Source organism: Megalobrama amblycephala, linkage group LG5, assembly GCF_018812025.1.
Source record: "Megalobrama amblycephala isolate DHTTF-2021 linkage group LG5, ASM1881202v1, whole genome shotgun sequence".
Classification (NCBI taxonomy): domain Eukaryota; kingdom Metazoa; phylum Chordata; class Actinopteri; order Cypriniformes; family Xenocyprididae; genus Megalobrama; species Megalobrama amblycephala.
Genome location: NC_063048.1, coordinates 669895 through 690406, shown reverse-complemented (window position 1 = coordinate 690406; position 20512 = coordinate 669895). Strand labels below are relative to the sequence as shown.

Here is a 20512-nt window from a genome sequence, read left to right as displayed (position 1 = left end):
AATTTTTCATTAATTCTATACAGTGTACTCATATAACCATGGAAACTGGATCTATGAGAGTAAGTTCACTAAGTTCTGTTTATAATTTCATCACAGAGACAATAGCAGTGTTTCCTGATTTTGACCCACACAGTTCCCTCGTTTCTGGAGAAACCAGTAATATCCTTGTTAGCTTTTCTGAGCAAATAAAAAGCGTCTGGCAGGAAAGAAGGCTGATCAGAGACTGAGCAAATATCACAAGCTTAGTAGTGTATTATAAAGAAGAAAGAATTCAGCAATGAGTTCAAACAACCTAAAACACCAAAGAAGACTGTGGTAGACCCTGCTGGCCAGAGGTTAATTACTGAAAGTAATCCATGCTAACCTCATTGAAGGCTTTTCTACATACAGCACAGAAAGCTGCTGCTGTTGTCGCATTGTTATCTTCTCAGGTTGGAAAAGCATCTGTTAATGTTTCAGACAAATCTGATATATATAAAAAATGCTCATGTAAGGTATATGGTGTTAAACATCAACCAAATATTCCATATCCTCTGAAGGCCAAAGCTAATCTGAATAGGAGAGCTAATGACACAACAGGCAAGCGTTAGAGCCCATGCCAGCAGAGCCCAGGCTGAATAATGGACTTTGTGTGATGCCGACGGAATCAAAAGTCCTGAATCAAACAGCTAAAGTAACAGCAACTCATTAATTAGAATTGCCATGTTTTACAGCTGCACGATTAATCGATAAAAGATCACAATCTCAATTAAAACACCCACTTGATCTTAGTCATAAATTACAGCAGTTGGGCTCTGTCTATTAAACCTTCGTCAAGTACAATCACAGCGATCATTCAGATCTGCGTTCTGATCCATAGAGAGCAGCTGTCATGGATAGGTATGAAACAGCTCTTTTCAACCACAGAGTTCATTATTTCTGTCTTACAAACACTCATATTATCACAGAAGTACTGAGATAAAAGTTTATAGTTCAGATATAAACACTGATGTCTACGGTAGCGATCAAAATAGAGTAAATCGCCTTTTGAAAGGAACTTGATGCTTCAAATAATGACTGTATCGATTACAACGTTACCCTATAGGTGGAGACAAGTGACTGTTAAAAGTATGTTTGTCATTGAATCATTCATTCAAGAGATTCGTTCAAAAAATGCTGATTCATCCGGTAATGAAGTGAAGTCTTTATGAGTGAGTCATTGAATCATTCACTCAAATCTATTTAATGGACTGCAGCAGTTAACACTTTGTGCATTACATGTTATTTTTGTTTAGATGTCTGTTCAGTATTGTGGGAGAATTGTGATCTCTATTTTAAACAAAAAATCATGATTCTCAATATATCCAGAATCATGCAGCATGTTTTAAACAATCTGGTATAGTCAGTAAATTCATGTTAAAATGATAATCATTTTATTTCTATTAATAAAAACGTGGCAAATTTAGGTCAGTGACCATCTTTGGATGCTTTTAATGAAATTCTTACTCATTTCAGACATTCAGAAACCATGGACTTGATTATCTCTGCTTTCTTTGACAGTTTGAGACAGTAAAGGAACATCAGGACTATGGTCCGACAAAAGGAAGAGTCTCATTTAAATCTTTATCAGGTTTCACAGCTTGACTTCACCTCAACACCATCAGATATTTATTGAATCGTTATTAAAAATCAAGCAATATCAAATTCAGTCTTCATCCTGAAAATTCTCCATTTCATATTTCACCTGCTAGTTCAACAAAATCACAAGATCTGGTGAGTTTTTAATGATTTTATGCTTATACTTAAAGTATCTTCAATAGATGAAGCTGAAAATCAGTTTGAAACCATTTTGAATGTAAATGCTAGAGAAGTGAATGCTATATTTGTATATATTTATACAAATGGTTTTTGTAACTGACGTTGTAAAGACAAAAACACAAAAATGGAAAAGACAGCCTTGGAGATGAAAACCAACAATCTTCAACTTTAAAACGGTTTCATTATAAATGTAAATGTTAGCTGTCTTTGTAACTCTCTCACTGTCTACACTCAATGCACACTCATGGGCTGCACTGAGAGAGATTCAAACCTTTGCGGCCAAGAAAATGAGATAGATAACAATATTATGAACAGCTGGAGAGGAAGTCCGGATGGTGCCGCGAGAAATAAGACCAAGATTAAGAGCTAAAAATAATCACTGGAACCCCGTGCGGAGACGACAAGAGCCAGACCAGAAGAAAAGAGAAATGATCAGACAAGTGGAAACATGGGCGGCTGAGGCATCCGTCTTCTGTAGAATGAGTGATTTTCTCTCAGGTTCAGATGAACGGCACATGTTGTGGTGTATGTGAGACTTTCTCTCTGTCTGAGCTGTTTTTACTCTGGGGATGACAGATCTGGATCAGTATGTACTTCTACACTAGTCCCAGTTCAGGACCATTTTAACAGTTACATCTTAAATATATGTACATATATATATATTACAACAGTTCTTTCTGGTTCTCGAATCCGATTGGCTGAGAGCCGTGCGATATTCTCCCAGTCTCAGCACTGGAACCGTTTCACCGTTTGTATCATTCCACTTGCAGCGAGTGTCAAGGCGGTCAAGCAAATCCATCATATTTTTTCAGAAGTTGTTGTGTCACAAAATGTGGTTTTAATACTTTTTTAGGTGATAATGTAGTTATTTATACCTCAAATATGTGACTCATATATGAAAAGTTTTGTTTAGACACTTTTGCAAATGTGAGCTCCAGGCAGTCAGCGGTCGTTCAGTGCTCGTGTACCCGCTGAGAACAGCTTCATCTCAGCCGATGCTTCGGGAATTTGGCTGGCTCGTGGTTAAAAATATAATTAATTTGGGGTATATCAAACAGGTAACCTTTGGTCTTATTAATCTATTACTTGTTCCAGAGCGAAACGATTTGGGTTAAGGGGAAAATTTAATTTCATAAAACTAATATTTAGGCTATATATAAGAGTGCTACTAGAGTGCTAATTTTGTACGTTTTACTAAATTGTTTGCTTATGTTTATTTATTTATTTGATTGTGTTTATTGTTTGCTTGTGTTTATGTCTTTTATAATGGCTATTGTTGTTAATTAATTTAAATATTGTTGTTCAATAAATATTATTTTATATTAAATAATATACAGTATTTGGTATTGAGAAAGAGCCCATCAATAGTATCAGTGAAAGTTACATTATTACTCCATTAGATGGCGGCAAAGACTCTCTTTATGACTGAGTCAGAACAAGGAAGTTGTTTTAGCGCTGTGGGAAATCCCCTTAACTTTTAAAAGGACAAAGACAAAGATGTTGTGTTCCTCTGCGGACATTCAAACTGACTTTCTGTAGTGTATATAATATTATGAGCATCGAACTGAATGAATGTTATATCAGATGCAGGTAATACACTCGTTTAGTCCATCTCTCTCTCATAATACTCTACATATTACAGTGAGTTTCAATGAAGCGACTCAAGGTTCTTCATTACTAGTTCTGAAGTGACGTTGTAGAATTAGTAACAGATCTTGTGCTCAACTGTTAAACTGTCAACTTGAGATTTGAGTCTGTGGCGGAAGGAAGTAGTTCCTCACAAAAGAGGGTTTTAAAGACACTCCATTGTTGTTCTTATTTATTTACACACTCATGCCATCGAAGTGTTGTATAAATGCAATATCACACTAGTAGCCATGCATTATGAGCAATATATATACATTTAAATTTAAGATGTATGTATTTGAATTTCATATAAAATTTCCATCAATTTGATAACACAGTTTTAACATAAAGTCTAATAAACTTAACGTGATGCATATTTGTCAGTCACAGATAAATGAAACAGATAGCATAGTTTATTATTAACTATTTGCATTCATTTGATTTATTTTAAATAGTCCTATTTTCAAAATGCATTTATTCAGATTGCTTAGAATTATATCTGTTAATTGTGAAAACAACTAAATTTACTCTGTTAAAAGAACCATTTTTCTAGTTACTAGTTGTACTTACTGTAATTGTTGTAACTGTATACTTCATAGTGCCCAGCGATAATCTGCTACAGTAACATGCATGCTCTGTTTCGGTTCAGTTTCACTGTGTTTTGGTTCTGTTTTTTTTTCCTCTTCCTCTTCTGGTTTGTCTGTGTTCCCTAGTTAGTTTCCTTGGTTGTTAATTAGCTCTACGCTCCTGTTTCTGTCCAGTTGATTACTCTCCCTTGTAATTATGCTGCCTTCACGTACTATTGGAAATTTGATAATTCCCTCTTCTGAAGTCATTATTATGAACTCATCGCATTCAAGTTTTTAAATGCGAGGGCGTTCATGTGCAATTTTTACCTAGGAAACTCGTATTTATGATATTTACGCATTTCAATTTATTTACGATTCCCGAGAACATGTCAAGGCAGCATAAAACCCTCAGTTTTCTTTGTTTCATTTTCCGGTATTGTTTATGTTAAGTGTGGTTGTTTCCTGAGCTTCTTCCCTGTGATTCTCCTTACATGTTCCTAGTGGAATTTACTACCAAAGACTGTTTTTGTTCCTTACTCCTTTCGTCGTGTGCTTAACCACAACCAACCATGACAATATTAAGATGTTACAAACATTAACATCATGATTTTCTGGAATACAATGTGTATTGTGAAGAGGGCTATACAAATAAATTTGACTTCATAACGCTCAGTATGAGGCCTGTACTCCTGGCTTACAGTTCAAAGAACCAGACAAATTCACATGCTCAATTGCACATTATCAAAACCAGTTTCTGACTACATTTAAAGTAAAAGTTTAAAGTCAAATTACCACATGACCTCAGCAAGTACGTGATATAATTCAGCATAACAATTCAACACACAGTGGCGCTTCTCCCTCAAGGGTTTGAAGTTTAACACGCCCCAGAGAAAAGCCAAACAGAAGCAGTGAACCAGAAAATGACGGTATTTGGAAACACATCTTACATACCCTTCTTAAAGGTTAATTTAGGCATATTAAAAAATGAAATGGCTTGATGAATTCAGTTTTCTGTCCACATTTTCTATTGAAAGTTTGAATGGGACATGTCAAATTACATTTTTTAATTGCCAATATTTTTTAATTAATTGCATTTTTTGTCAGTCATGTATTTATCAATATTTGGGGGGCACACAATCAAAAAAAATATGATCAGTAAGTCAACTTAGTACTTAAATGAGATTCATCTAAAAAAAAAAAAAAAAAAAAAGTTTATTATAATTTAAGTTGAAATGACTAATTTGATTTAAGGCAACCGAAGTTTTTAAGCTGAAATATCTAAACATTCTTAAATCAAGATACATTTACTTTAGAAGCAAAATGACTGAAGATATTAAGCACTGTAAACAGAAAATAATATTAAAATTAAGCGAGTTTATGCTTAAAACAATATATCTGTCAATAAACTTAATTCAGAGAGAAAACAAGACTATTTTTCTTCTGCTATAGGCAGATATTTTTTTTGTTTTTAGCACAAATTCACTTAATTTTGAACATTTTTAAGATTTAAAATCTTATGTCATTTTGTTTCTCCAGTAAATGCATCTTGATTTAAGAATGTTTAGATATTTGTACTGGAAAAGAAGACAGAAATACAGAGTATTTTTGCAGTGAAATGAATGTATACCTTGAATGCAATGTTAGTCACTTTGGATAAAAGCGAGATACACATGTAACTGTATTTGTTAACACACATAGGGTCTTTAAGAGCGATACAATGCAGTGTCTGTGAATGTCTAATCCTGCGTGTGTCTCAGTAACTCTGAGCCTCAAACACGTTTCTCCTCTTGATCCTGCCTGTGAAGTCCGGGATCTGGGGATTAGAGCTCATGCTTCCACACTACAGGCTGCCTCAGCACTAACACACACACACACACACACACACACACATGCAGTGTATCCTTGTCATCCAGTGAAGGACGTGGGCACAGCAGGCAAGGCTGTGCATCTCAGGCCTGTCTGCATTAGTCTGACGCTCGTGTTCAGAGGTAAATCAGTGAGGCAGTCATTTTGAGCCCCTAGGGCTACAGCTGGCACTTCATGCTGCCTGATACAGCACTGCACACACACACACACACACACACACACATGCCACAAATATATCAAATATTCCTGATATACATTCTCTTACAGTCGTGTTCTCATTATAACTTCATGTAGTCTATATGACACTGCACATGTATTTCCTCATCTAAATGATTACAATCATATTTAAAGCCATTCAAAACCATCATGGTGACCAGTGCACATCTGAAGTGTCTCAATTAAAAGAATACATTATTTATCGGTGCACACGTACACCGTATTTTTCAGTATTACCAAGTCGTAGTCGTAGCTATCTACACAGCTGGGATTGCTTGATGATATTTGCATGTGGGAATAAGGAACAGACATGTCTTGATTTCTATAATTTCAAGCAAGAACGTGTGTGGATATCATGTGGATGTAGTCTGGATTTTAGAAATCCAACACAGAGCTGAACACATTGTGTGACATACTGGCCATTGCTGGAGGTGGAAAAATCAGTCCATCAACCTTGGGCTTACTGTAAAAAGATTTAATTCAATAACTATATTGTGAGTGACTACTATAGTACTGTCATACTATATTTTGATCATCTGCTCACCCCTAGTTTCAGAAAAACACTGCCATTTTCCAACTAAAGGCTGGAATTCATTACAGCACAAGATTTTCTCTCTGATTTTGAGCAAACTGAGAATGGTGAACAATGGTGAAAGAAACTGAGATGGTGAACAAGAACACAAAGCGGAGCTGCCATTAATGCCACCCACCTCCAACTCTCATTTTAAAGGGGACCTATAATGCAGATGTAATATCAGTCTCTGGTGTCTCCAGAATTTCAGCTCAAAATACCCCACAGATCATTTATTATAGCTTGTCAAATTTGCCCCCATATTGTGTGTGTCCCTTTAAATGCAAATGAGCTCCGCTTTCCAGAAGAGGGCGGAGCTTTAACAGCTCAACAACAACAAAGCTGGAGAATCTCACGCAGCCAAAATGAGGATTGTCAGTAACGGTGTTCAGCCTTACATTGTTCAAACCGACACTGATGGAGAGACTCAGGAAGAAGTTACAACTTTTAGACGTTTCTGAATGGTTAGTGGATAAATTGATGTAGTTGCTGTGGAGTTGATTCAACTCATCCACTAGCATGTGCCGTCATGTTCATCTTTTGTGTTGAATTGACCCTCGTTTGTGAAGCAGTCCGGTGTTCTGACGAATAATGCTACCTATTAGATTGTGCTAATAACACTATATGGGTGTGGGTGGACTTTTACAGATATAGGCTGGTTGTTTACACACATCTGTGTTCAAACATGAAAGTGAATTTTGCATAAAAGGTCCCCTTTAAAATGTGTACTGTATTCCAGCCTTAACACACATACACGTGTATGTCTTTGCTGAAATGAGTCAAAAACTAGGAAGACGTGAAGAACTAGCAATCATGATCTGCTACTCACTATCAGTCGCTTGAGTCCCAGGAAGTTCTGCTCCACTGAGTTGGCCGAGAGCACCTGTCTCTTCATAGCTGCCTGATCGCCCAGAAAACGCTGCATGAGATCTTTCACCGCGTCGCCCTGCAAATCACAGAGATTACGTTTCTGCTTCGATTCCTGTTTCAGAGCGTTCCCACACTGAGAACAATGAGATTCATCTCGATTCGTGTATTGATTCTCTGAGATTTTCCCGATGCATCGTGATTCTCTCTCAAATTGATTCTGGGATTAGTTTTTAACAGCAGATGGCGCTCTAGACTAGTTTTTAACCACATGCTCAAATGCTCATGAAGAAGAGCGCTCGTGCATTCGGCTGAGTCTGAGAATGTGTTTGCACCTCACAATGTTTTTATGAAGTGAGATTAATGTAAACAGCCCAACCTTTTTGAACTTATTCGAAATATGAATGATTATTTTATAGAAGGTTGAAGTGGTGTGTGTGAAAGAACTGGAAGCAAGCAGAGTACGGCTGTTTCTAAAGCACGCAGCGCCATCTGCTGTTAAACACTAAGCTCAGAATCGATTCAATGATTTATTGTCCCAGCCCAATTCACCATGTCTTCACTTTTATTCACTGCATTTTAAAGACCACATGAAATGGACATACACTGTTTGGGGTCGGTGAGATTTTTTTTAATGTTTTTTAAAAAAACCTTCTGCTCAACAAGGCTGCATTTATTTGATTAAAAATACAGTAAAACAGTGAAATATTATTCCAGTGTAAATCAGCTGTTTTCTATGTGAATATATAGTAAAGTGTAATTTATTCCTGTGATCAAAGCTGAAGGATCAAAGTGTCACATGATCCTTCAGAAATCATTCTAATATGATGATTAGATGCTCAAGAAACATTTATGATTATTATCAATGTTGGAAACAGTTGTGCTGCTTCAGATTTCTGGGCATACCGACGCTCGGCCAGTTTAAAAGCCATTTGAAAACATTTTTTTATGATAGCGTTCGATCATAGAAGTTGCGGAGGTTGCTAATATCATATATGCCTCTTCTGATCCTAGTTTAAGATGTACTTTGATTGTCTTAAGGTTTATATTTTTACTCAGGCTATATAACTATATGGATGTGATCCTTTTTTAAAAGTTGTCTTCTTATTGTGTCATTGTTTGTACAGCACTATGGTCAACGTTGCTGTTGTTTTTATTCAGTGCTTTATAAATAAATTTGAATTTGAACAGCATTTATTTTAAATAAAAATCATTTGCAACAATGTAAAAGTCTTTACTGTCATTTTTGACCAATTTAATGCATCCTTGCTGAATAAAAGTATTAATATCTTTAAAATCCTTTCAAACATGTTAGCCCTCACGTATTTCCAATCGAAACAGAAAGTTAAGGTGAGGTGCATGAAAAGCTTTTTTTAACCTTTAGTTATGCTAAAATAACCCTAAATGTAACATATCAGCCTATAATAGATGGACTCAAAGGGCCCTATCACACACCCGGCACAATGCGACGGCAGGCACGACGCAAGTTTGCTAGTGTCAGCCCGACGCAGTTATTATTTTCAGGTCCTGCGGCACATTGTTTAAATAGCAAATGCACTCGTGTCCATCTGTCCACCCATGGGCGTGCTGGTCTGAAAACGAGGTGTGTTCAGGTGCATTGTTGGCGTGTTGCTATTTTGAGGAACTGAAAATGACTTCGCCATTGACCAAGCAAAACCTGCAGTATTTTTGTGTTATTTAAAGAGTGTGTTAGTAATATGCGTCTATAGGTGGGTGCACAACACGTGTACACTCTCCTTATTGCACACGTGCAGCAGCACACAAACGTTTTTAAATATTAAAAGGATTCCTCTCTGGATAAGCATTCAGTCTTTCCATTTGCAAATTCCGGCATGTAAATAGCGGATCCGTCATGGCGCAGGCGCAACTGGCTTTTAAAGGGAATGCGAGATGAGACTCTGATTGGTTTATTGCACGTTGCACCCAAAACACACCCATGACTCATTAAGAGACTAGGGAAAACCATTTTTTCCGTTGTTAAACTAGCAAAAGTGGATTTGGACACGCCTTAAGTGCACCTGCACCTGCGCTTCAGACCATGTGCTTAGATCACTTAAAATAGGGCCCAAAGGCACAAAACTCGACTTTTGAATTCATGTGGACTTTAAAGGAACACCTAAAATATAGTAAAATTCTGTCATTATATAGTCTTATTTCATATCAAATCTGCATGCTGTTTTTGTTTGCAACACAAAAAAATAAGTTAAAAGAATCCTCATGCACCGTTTTACAATTGCACTGACCTGTAGGTTGTCAAACCTGAGTCCAGGCATGGCCAGCTGCTCTCTGTCTATCTGAACAGGATTGATCTGCTGTGTGGCCACTGATATCAGAACTTTCCTGGTGTCGTCTGAGGGAAGCCAGGCGTCAAGCGCTTATCCAGCTCACTGGTGATCAGGGCACATGCGAAAGGGTCGTCGCCGCTTGAGAACACGGCCTGGAGCTTGTTCACGGGCTCGCGGGGCTTACTTGTGGTTTTGTAGCAGCTGGGGTGAAGTAGGTGCTGGTCGGCACAGCTTCCTGAAGCCCGGGGGCCGGCGGAGATTCTGGAGTGGTGGCCGTCTTGGGCAGCTCTGCATTCGGGTTGCTGATTGATATGAAAGAGGTGGATGTCGTGAAGGAATCGAAGAAGTCCGAGGCGGGATTGACCACGGCGTTGTCTGTGAAGAACTTACTGAGGCTGGGACTGGGCTGGCACACTTGAGGAATGAGTTTGTTGGGGGTTTCTGAGCTGCCGATGGTAAAACTGGGAGATTTTACTAGCGTGGGCTGAAAGCCGTCGGGCATCAGGGCTTGTGCTTTGGGTTGCACAGCCTGGCTGAAGATGGTACACACCGGGACAGGCTCCTCTTTGGGGGACGTATCTATATTTATCTCGAGCGCTGTCTCCTGAGCTTTGGGAGACTCTGGGTTTGTGTCGTCCGGGGGAACAATTTCCCTTTTGTCATCCATCTGTGCAGTCTTCTCTTCGTTCTCTTCATCCTGTAAAGGCTCCGATGTCTCCTCAGGTTCGGCAGCACCGTCGTCTTTTCGCTCTTCTGTATCTCCATCCGGTGTTTTGGACTCCAACACATCCTCATCTTCATTCTGGCCCAGAAGTGAGTCGATGGGAACAACGTCCTCTTCCTCGCTGTTGGGCGAGTCTGAGATCATCACGCTCTCCATCATCTGGTCGTTCAGCTTGTCCATTAAGCTCACAGAGTGAGTGCTGTCATCCTGCGGTGACGTGAATGCTTCGGCGTCCAGGTCGATGCTCTCCTCTTGGAAAGATGCTTCTGCGGTGTCGGTCTGGGGCGGGACAGAGGCTTCTAGAGTCTCACCGGCTCCATCTATATCCAGAGTAACAGGCCTGTGAGCCGGACCTTCACTGCTGTCCATGACTCCAGCCTGGATATTCCCTGTGATTCCCAGGCAAACAAAACAGAGATCAATCAATCAGGCTGAGGAATTATACTCACATAAACACCCTTGTGAAAAAGAAGTACACTTTAGCATTCTTATTACAGATATGTGTGAACTAAACGTAATGTTTTCAGACACTTAACTGCATGATATTTACCATTTAATGAAAATGTATTATGGCTTAAATGAATATTAAATACAGTTAGATGAGTGTTTTATGAACCACTTAATTACAAATTTATGTAATTTCATAATTCTATTGTCTTGAACTGACAAGCATGTATGATAAACTAAAATATACTTTAATGTCATTTACATTGAGATTTGTATGTCATGCATTTAAATATATTTGTAATTAGACATTTGTAATGATGAAGCTGTTAGTTAATGTTAGTTAATGTTAGTTAACTTCTTTAAAGGGGTCATGAATTGAGAAATCAACTTTTCCTTGAGCTTTTGATATATAAGAGTTCATCGTACTATAAGAATATCCTGTAAGTTTCAGAACTGAAATCTTCCTTGTTAGTCCAATAAAAGCTTTTATTGACTCCAGACCCAGAGAACGACTGATCCTGGAATGTGTCTATAGATGGTGAAACTCCGCCTCCACAGAAGAAATCAACGCCCACTTCATCATTACAGCGTTAGCCCCGCCCACTGGTGTGTCAGTGAGATGAGGAGGAGAGAAGAGCGATACAGGACTAAAATAACATTACCTTTCAAAGGATCCTAATGCAGGAATATGGTTATTTATTTTCAACAATGTGAATGTCACAGTTTCACTGTGGATTCTTTGGTAAATCAATCGCATTTCAGTGCAAAGTTTTACGATATGGACTCGACAGTAATGCAACAACATGTCAGTAACTGTGTTCATTCTAATGCCTGATCTGATATTAATGATTCATGTGCAGTCAGATGATCTTTGTCTGTGTGTCAGTAAATCAAACCAGTGACTAAACGCTCAACTTCACCTTGTTTCTCTTAGTAGGATGAAAATAATCTGTTATTTAAACAGTGATTAAATTATATATAGAAAGAGATCAAAGAACGCTCCCTTTACAATCACTGGAGCTGTCAATCAAACAGCGTGAGTTTATCAGTGACTGAGTTCTGGACTCGAGCCAAAACTCCCGTTTTATTCAATGAATCTCTTAGTTACATCGAGTTTGCACTGTTAGTTATGATGAAAGCATTCGTTAGTGTGCAGAAATTGAGTTTCAATGACGAGATCACTGCTTTCATGAGCTCAACAACATGTCTGTGATCGACTACAATGTTCATCACTGCAACCTTTCATGCCACGATCTAAATATAATGCCATAGATCTACATGTGATGCTATAATCAACACTTTTCACGATTAGTTAACCTTGAGATCTGTAATAGTAAAAACATGCTAAAAGTTTTTTAGAGAGTAATAATTAGTTATTTCAAATGCAAAGATGTCAGCCAATCACAGCAGTGGGCGTTTACACTGAAGTCTCACAGAGACACGCCCCTTAAAACAGAGCGTTCAAATCAGAGGATAAAATCAGGGTAGAAAAAATGACTTTTATTTCTAAATTATGAGAGTTTTGATGTAAAAATCATACTAACATTATAAGTGCACCCCAGGAAACATTATAAAACAATAAAACAACACAGTTCATGACCCCTTTAAAGCATAAGCAGTGTCGAGGGTAACGCAGTACATGTAATGCAAGTTACGTAATCAGATGTTTCAAGCAAATAGTAAAGTAATGCATTACTTTTCAACTTACAATAAAATATCTGTCACTTTTTCAAATAAGTAACACAAGTTACTTTGTTTCCCCATGTAACGCAATATTGACTGGACTCGTAATGCAATATTGTAATGCATTGCTCTTAAGTTACGTTCCCCAATTCTGACCTCAAGATTATTGAAACATGATTTAAAATGAGGTTTAAAGTAAAACTTTTAATTTGACATTATTGCAAATTGCACATTTTTTTACAAGCATACATAGTCATTAAAGTCATTGATATTATATTATGTGCAAATACATTTTGTTTAAAATATACTTTTAAAATTTATAAGTAATTGTATAATTCAAGCACACTTTTTCACAAGAGCATTCATACTGGGGTTTCTTATATTCATATAACACAAGACATTTGCAATATTTATATTTTTTGCTGGATTTTGCGAAATAATATTCAAGAAAACGTTAATTTATCGCATTAAGTTACTTATAACACAAATCAGCTGTCTAAATAACAGAGAAATATGCCCATTTTTTAATAATGATAAAACCTTGAAGCTTGATCGTTTCTGAATAATAAGAATAACAGAATGTCAAATGAGCTTCGTGGACTCATTATATAAACAATGAAAGAAATCAAACATTTTGGAGGATAAACATAATTAAAACACAGTCTATCAATAATATCATGTCTGAAGAGCTCTGTATCAACAACATGATGAATGTAGACTAAAATACAACAACTGTTGAACTGACATTCAGGAGACCGTCATATTCTTCACAACACTAACGCAAAGAGAGAAAACTATACTATAGTAAACTATAGTAAGAGAGTAAAAGATGATTTTACCTTCAGTGAAATGAGCGCTGATGACAGCAGTGTAAACACACGCATGCGCACTGACGTAGGAAGAGAACCCTACGGTGTGCGAAAGGTGTCAAACATCTGCGCTACGGAGAACGCTGCTATTCTCGAAAACACTTCCGCTCACAAAACACTACGCACGAATTTACACAGAACAGAGTTACGCGAGTTCCGTACGCCGTTTTCGTAAGTCTTATTTTACTTCCGCGGAACTGCTGTACTTGTCATTAGTGTGTGATAAACAGAAGAATGCTTTGCTCAGAATTAGATCATAAATGAATAAATGAATGAGTGAAGATGGAGGATGATGCACCGGTTATTTATGGGCTGGAGTTTCAGGTACTGCAACTCTGTTTACCTTTTTATGCTTACACACAACAATCTCATATAGACACACTAGTGCCTGTGTTTGTAAAATGATTAATATCAGGCGTTTGTGTATTAAACATGGCAAATGGAGAGATATATATCCAAATATCATTGTATGTGTGGAAGCAGATGGTAGGACAGGCTATCATAACACTATGATTGACATTTTCATATGTTATATGTCATGGCAAAAATAAAAGAGAAGGTGCATATTGCTGAATACACACATATATATATATATAAAACATGGCATTTTGTTTGTGCATGCTCAAGAACACACACTAATGAACACACCGATGAAATGCAGTCTAGGTAGGCAGCAGCTGGCAGGCTTTTTGTGTCACAAATGTACTGTGTTTTGGCTGTGTATGATTAATGCATGGCTGTATTCCTCTGCGCATGTTTCAGGCGCGTGCTCTGACAGCTCAGACAGCTGAGACAGATGCCATCAGGTTTCTCGTGGGCACACAGTCACTCAAGTTTGATAACCAGGTGAGTGAATGTACACATGCTGCAGATTTATCCTGAATCCTCATATTTGCTGTAATGATTGCCAGGGATGATGTTACACAGGGGAATTCAGGAGGATTGGGACATTTTTTCCCAGTCAAAAAGACCCTGAATTCAGCCCTATATTCAGAACAGAACTCTTTTGAACAGTCGGTGTCATATTTACTCTTAATTCATTTCATAATACACTAACTAATGTTAGGATGATGCCACAGAACTACATCACAACAAATGAGCTGCTGCTCCCGCCCCCTTTCCAGAAGAGGGCGGAGCTTTAACAGCTCAACAACAACAAAGCTGGAGAATCTCACGCAGCCAAAATGAGGATTGTCAGTAACGGTGTTCAGCCTTACATTGTTCAAACCGGAGTCGACACTGATGGAGAGACTCAGGAAGAAGTTACAACTTTTAGACGTTTCTGAATGGTTAGTGGATAAATTGATGTAGTTGCTGTGGAGTTGATTCAACTCATCCACTAGCATGTGCCGTCATGTTCATCTTTTGTGCAAAACCCGTATGGACGCCCGCTATACATAGCGTAAAAAATATCGCTCAACCCAGTAAATGTACCAGAGACACGTATGTATGATGTGATGTGTCCCATTTAATAGTGACTGTTTGCAAACAAATTTCCCAAAACTCCCACTGTTTGAATAAGATACTTAGCCTTTAAGATGACAGAGTTGTGCTCATCAGAAACTGTTTATATTCACTTGTAGTGAAGGGCACAACAATCAAGATTCAAGGAAAGAGACTTTAATAATTAAATCCAACGAGCACAGGAAAACTCAGGAGAAAGAGTATACAACCATGAATAGCACAAACAATACCGGACAATGAGCTGAGGAAACTAAGGGCTTAAATACACAGATAGGGTAATGAAGGTAAAACAGAACAGGTGTAGAGCTAATTAATAATAATCAAGGAAACTAATTGGGGAACAGAACTCAATCAAAGCAGAACAAAACACGATGAAACTAAACAGATATAGAACTACATGTTACAAAAAATACATTAAAGGGGACCTATTATGCAAAATTCACTTCTGCATGGTGTTTGGACATAAATGTGTGTTGGCAGTGTGTGTACACAACCACCCTATAGTGATAAAAATACACCTGCTTTTATTTTTTTTAATCCCCTATAAATCATAAGCAGTGTCTCAGAACAAGCCGTTTCCAGATCCCTGGCAGTGTGACGTCACATTAGCCACAGGCCCCGCCCACGAATGTTGACAGACACTGCCGTTTTAACATAGAACCGCCCTGAGCGAGTTCACAGCAAGTGTACACAGTCCACCATTGTTGCACTGACGAGAACGTCTCCCGAGCGTTTTAGGTGTTCTGTAGCTGGATGGATTAATCCACAGAGCTCTCTCCATTTACTCCTGAAATCTGAGCCGCTGAAGACGAGGTGGATTCATTTTGTTTTCAAAGAAAATGCTCCTTCAACTCTACCGAAATTTGTTTATGTCTGCGCGAATCATTTCACTCTGGACAGTTTTGTGAACAAATGTCAATACAGAGGGACAATACAAAACAGAGACTGTGCTAAAATGTGTTACTCAAGGATAGATCAGTAAACTGTTCGTGATCCAGCTTACAGCCTCCAGAGTGATACTGGATACGGCAGTAATGAAGGCGAGAGCACTTTATTACAGTTCATCGGAGTTGATTTACAGATATAAAGTTTACCAGTTTATTAAGCACCACCCGAAAAGGCATAAGGTCTGTATATATTTGTGTACTGTTAGTTGTAACGATTGTTTCTGTGTAATTTGCTGTGTATGTTGATGATAATGCAAGGGAGAGAGAGAGTTTATGGATAATATTTTAATGCACGGTTTGCACTGTTTTATTAAGCTCTTACAGTGATTTCCTAGAGTGAAAACGGACGCTTCATCTTTTGTGTGAAGTACAATAAACATCATAAAACTCATCGGTAAACAGGTTTGTACTAATATAGTGGATAAAAACAAGAAGACAATATAAGTTTTAACCGTAATTAAACTCAACTATACCTGTTCTATCTCCATGCAGCATATATTCACAGTTTCTGTCATTATAGCACGTCCTGACTGAATCCGAAGAATCAGCTCTTGAAGCTCCGCCCTCTTAGGCCAAGCTCAGCAGCTCATTTGCATTTAAAGGGACACACACAAAAATGGCTTGTTTTTGCTCAACCCTAAAAATTGGGATGGCAATTTTAACATGTTATAAAAAATTATCTGTGGGGTATTTTGAGCTGAAACTTCACATACACACTCTGGGGACATCAGAGACTTATTTTACATCTTGTAAAATGTGGCATAATAGGTCCTCTTTAAGGTCAATAATAAATAATAAGATAAACAATAAGATCAAGGCGATTAATAATAAATACCATCACACATTAGACATCAAAATCCAAAATCTTTTAATTTCACATTTATTTAAATAAACTATATTATTACATTATATTAATTAATTATAACTAAGATATAAAATAATACATAGTATAGTAATGCAATAATAATATAATAAAATAAATAGACAAATAAGAAAATAAGATTATTAAAAAGATTAATATTAAATAAGATTATACATTATTTGCCTTAAATAAACTGCATAACATATATTCCAGATAAAGCAGTAACTGAAATTAAGCAAATGATCCTGATATATTATAAGAAATAAAATAAAAAATGTTATTATTTAGTCACTCATGCTGTTTCAAATCCAAACCTGTTTGGCTTTATTTCTTCTGTGGAACATAAAGGAAGATATTTTTGATGTTCACACAATGAAACTCAATGGGGTCAAAACATTAAAACATCACTGGAATTGACTTTCATTCTTCAAGATGTTCCACAGGAGAAAGTCATACAACATTTAATCATTTAACTCCTGACTGTTTGCAAACCTCTATAATAGCTGTGCATGAGTTCTGTAAAACTTACACTTTCATGACCTGCAGGATATTTGTCAAGAATTGTGGGCGGCTTCACTGGACAAACCAGATTTATGTGCAGCTATCATAACAGAGCATTAGGAATGGAGGATATGTGTGTCAACTGCATGATTTGTGTAAATTCAGTATTATTTTGTAAAGTATCTGTGAAATATCATAGCTTCATCAGGGCAGGGCTGTATTTAAAATGTATTCTTATTATATAGTTATAAATCCTTATTTATAACTTATGAGCACAACTGTATGTCTTTAAGAGTATTTTCTCATTTGGAAGCTGCCAAATAGTGTATTTGCTCTTGTTTTAAGCATATACAGTATCAACATTATTAGTATGGTAGGAAAATGATTATTTGCTGTGATCAAAAGCACTTGGTCTTCATAAATGTGCCCTGCAGCAGGTCGTTTCCTCGACACACACCGAGGCCTGTGTGTCATTACTGATCCGAGCGTCCTCGGGTCGAGAGCTGGGCCTGAATGAAGCTAAAGTGCAGGCCATTCTCTACCTGAGCCCCTGACCCCTCCTTCACATAATGACTACGGCAAGAGACGAGGCCCATGTGATAATTCACTCGGCATCTGTAGAGCACGGGCTGATAAATCACGATGAGTCTCTCCAACCCCAGCGCTCATTACAGAACCTTCCAGTGCCTCCAATTATCCTGTCCAGCCATTGGAATTTATTTGTATTGCTTCCCTCCATAAAATTATAACGTTGCCTAATAATTCTCCTTCAGTGCAGTCCAACCCAAGGTTAATGGCTTCCTCTCCAACTTTCAGCAGCCTGAAATGCAGAGATGCCCTCACGTATGCATGCGCTTTCTCTGTCTCAAGCCCTGGGTATTCTTCGTTTTTTACACGTTTGCTAGTGTACACGCGCGCAGCCTTGCAAAGTACACTTCACTTGACTCATACGCATGCACAATTTTGAGCAATCTCTCTGAGTTACAACCCATGTAAACATCTTTGTATTCTATCATGCTAGAGTTGTGCAAATGAGGATACTTTCTGACCTCTTCACACAATCTCCCGTCTATATAGGCCTCCATTGTCGCTGTAGCTCGCATGCGTTCCTGTCTGTTCTGTTTATGCAGGTTTTCCTTGTGAATCGACGCCCTCAGGGCACGGCTGCCACCTTGTGGATAAACTAATTACGCGGTGCGCGTACTCTTCTGATGACGAAATTTGCGTCGCACACTGTAAAAAGTGAACTACTAAACTAAATGTAAATACTGAACTATACAATATAACAATGTTATAACTGACAAAATTCTTCTTTTTATATATATATATATATATATATATAGTGGACTTCACTTCACAGGACAAAAACACAGATTAGAAGTATTTCTGTTTTCGAACAGGATTTTGCAATTACTCTATGCACACAATGAAATCACTTGGAGTAGAATATTACCCACAGTGCACCTGCGGTCTCTCAGTAAAATAAAAACTCTTCAAATGTGTGCTGCTTTGCGTAACTTTTATGCATCTAACATAAGAAGATTCAAAAGTCACTTCAAAGCTGGGAAATCAGTGTCAGGAGTGTGTGAAGTTAAAAAGCGTTTGAGATTTAATTTTCTGTCATATTGAAGTAAATATCTGCGAGTGAAGTCCCAGCTCTTTTAACTGCCTCAGCGCTGTGCTTTTTTCTCTTCCGCAGATTCACATCATTGACTTTGATGATGAGAATAATATGATTAATAAGAGCGTTCTCCTGCACGATGCGGGTGAGATATGGCACATCAGCGGCAGCCCTGCAGACAAGGCCGTGCTGACCACATGCTACAACAAGAGTGAGTCCTTCTCTTCCTCTCACAACACAGTTTGTGTTTTACGACTGCCTACAGATGTTCACGTTGAGCAACCAATCACAGAAATGTGCAAGTTTTCCGCCAAATGACTAGAGTCTTTAAAATCAAGGTTCATTATTGGCATCTGTGGTTCCATGAAGACACTTTAACATCCTTTCAAATGCACAAAAGATTCTTTATAGTTCTTTAGATTATTCAACCGTTCTTCACACTAAGAAAAACATGGTTCTTTAACAACTGCTCTCTGAAAAGTTTTTGGGGAACCAAAAATGTTTCTTCTATGGCATTACTGTGAGAACTTTTATTTTTAAGATTGTAGGAAAACACACAAGAGACAGACATGTTTGAACTCTTAAAGAGGTCATATTATGCTCTTTCACAGAGTCTTGATTAGGGTTGCAAAGGGGCGGAAAGTTTCCGGTAAAATTCCAGAGGAGCTTAACCTGGGGAATTTTGGAAATATTCCAATTTGGAAACTTAACAAGAATTTATTTACAGGAATTTATGGGAATTAATTGGAAATTTTGGGAAACTTATATAAATTTATAATATTTATATAAAATGTATCATATAAAAACAGATATAAATATTTTGTTTGGTCATAACATGAAATAACAGTTATTTATTTTTTGCATTCAATTAATTCTAATTTAGTAATTATGTAAAATAAATATATTTTTATTGCAGCAATTGTTGTGTGTTATTTATTTCAGTGTCACATGATCCTTCAGAAATCATTCTAATATGATGATTTGACACTCAGTTATTATCAAAGTTGGAAACAGTTGTGCTGCTTAATATTTTTTTGGAACCTGTGATACTTTTTTCAGGATTCACTGATTAATAAAAAGTTAAAAATAACAGAATTTATTCAAAATAGAAATCTTTTCTAACAATATCACTTCAATATCACTTTTTTATCAATTTCACACATCCTTGCTGAATAAAAGTATTAATTTCTTTCAAAAAAAAAAAGAATGAAAATAAAAAAAATACCTAACCCCCAAATTTTGAATGGTAGTGTATATTGTTACAAATTATTTCTATTTTAAATAAATGCTGTTCTTTAAATTTTTATTCATCAAAGAATCCTGAAAAAGTATCACAGGTTATAAAAAATATTAAGCAGCACAACTGTTTCCAACATTGATAATTGAGTATCAAATCATCATATTAGAATGATTTCTGAATCTTTCTGAATGATGCTGAAAATTCAGCTTTGCATCACAGAAATAAATTATATTTTTATGTATATCAATATGGAAAACCATTATGTTAAATTGTAGTTATGTTTCACAATATTACTGTTTTTTTCTGTATTTCTGATCAAATGTGCATGTTATGGAC

At 37.1% G+C, this 20512-nt stretch overlaps 2 protein-coding genes across 2 annotated transcripts in view; one reads left to right on the top strand and one right to left on the bottom strand.

The window, feature by feature from the left end:
* The window catches only part of trappc12 (trafficking protein particle complex subunit 12), a 32379-nt gene extending 18736 nt beyond the window's left edge, over nucleotides 1-13643 (bottom strand). Inside the window, 5 exon segments of the mRNA XM_048190328.1 lie at nucleotides 7475-7591; nucleotides 9777-9904; nucleotides 9907-9990; nucleotides 9993-10931; nucleotides 13512-13643. Coding sequence (XP_048046285.1) covers nucleotides 7475-7591; nucleotides 9777-9904; nucleotides 9907-9990; nucleotides 9993-10911 — 1248 coding nt within the window. The 5' untranslated portion in view covers nucleotides 10912-10931; nucleotides 13512-13643.
* A 65-nt stretch (nucleotides 13644-13708) lies between these two features.
* Nucleotides 13709-20512, top strand: part of eipr1 (EARP complex and GARP complex interacting protein 1) — a 43083-nt gene continuing 36279 nt past the window's right edge. The window contains exons 1-3 of the mRNA XM_048190329.1: nucleotides 13709-13865; nucleotides 14304-14387; nucleotides 19015-19147. Of these exons, the coding sequence (XP_048046286.1) occupies nucleotides 13824-13865; nucleotides 14304-14387; nucleotides 19015-19147 (259 nt within the window). The 5' untranslated portion in view covers nucleotides 13709-13823. The remainder of the gene's footprint in view (nucleotides 13866-14303; nucleotides 14388-19014; nucleotides 19148-20512) is intronic.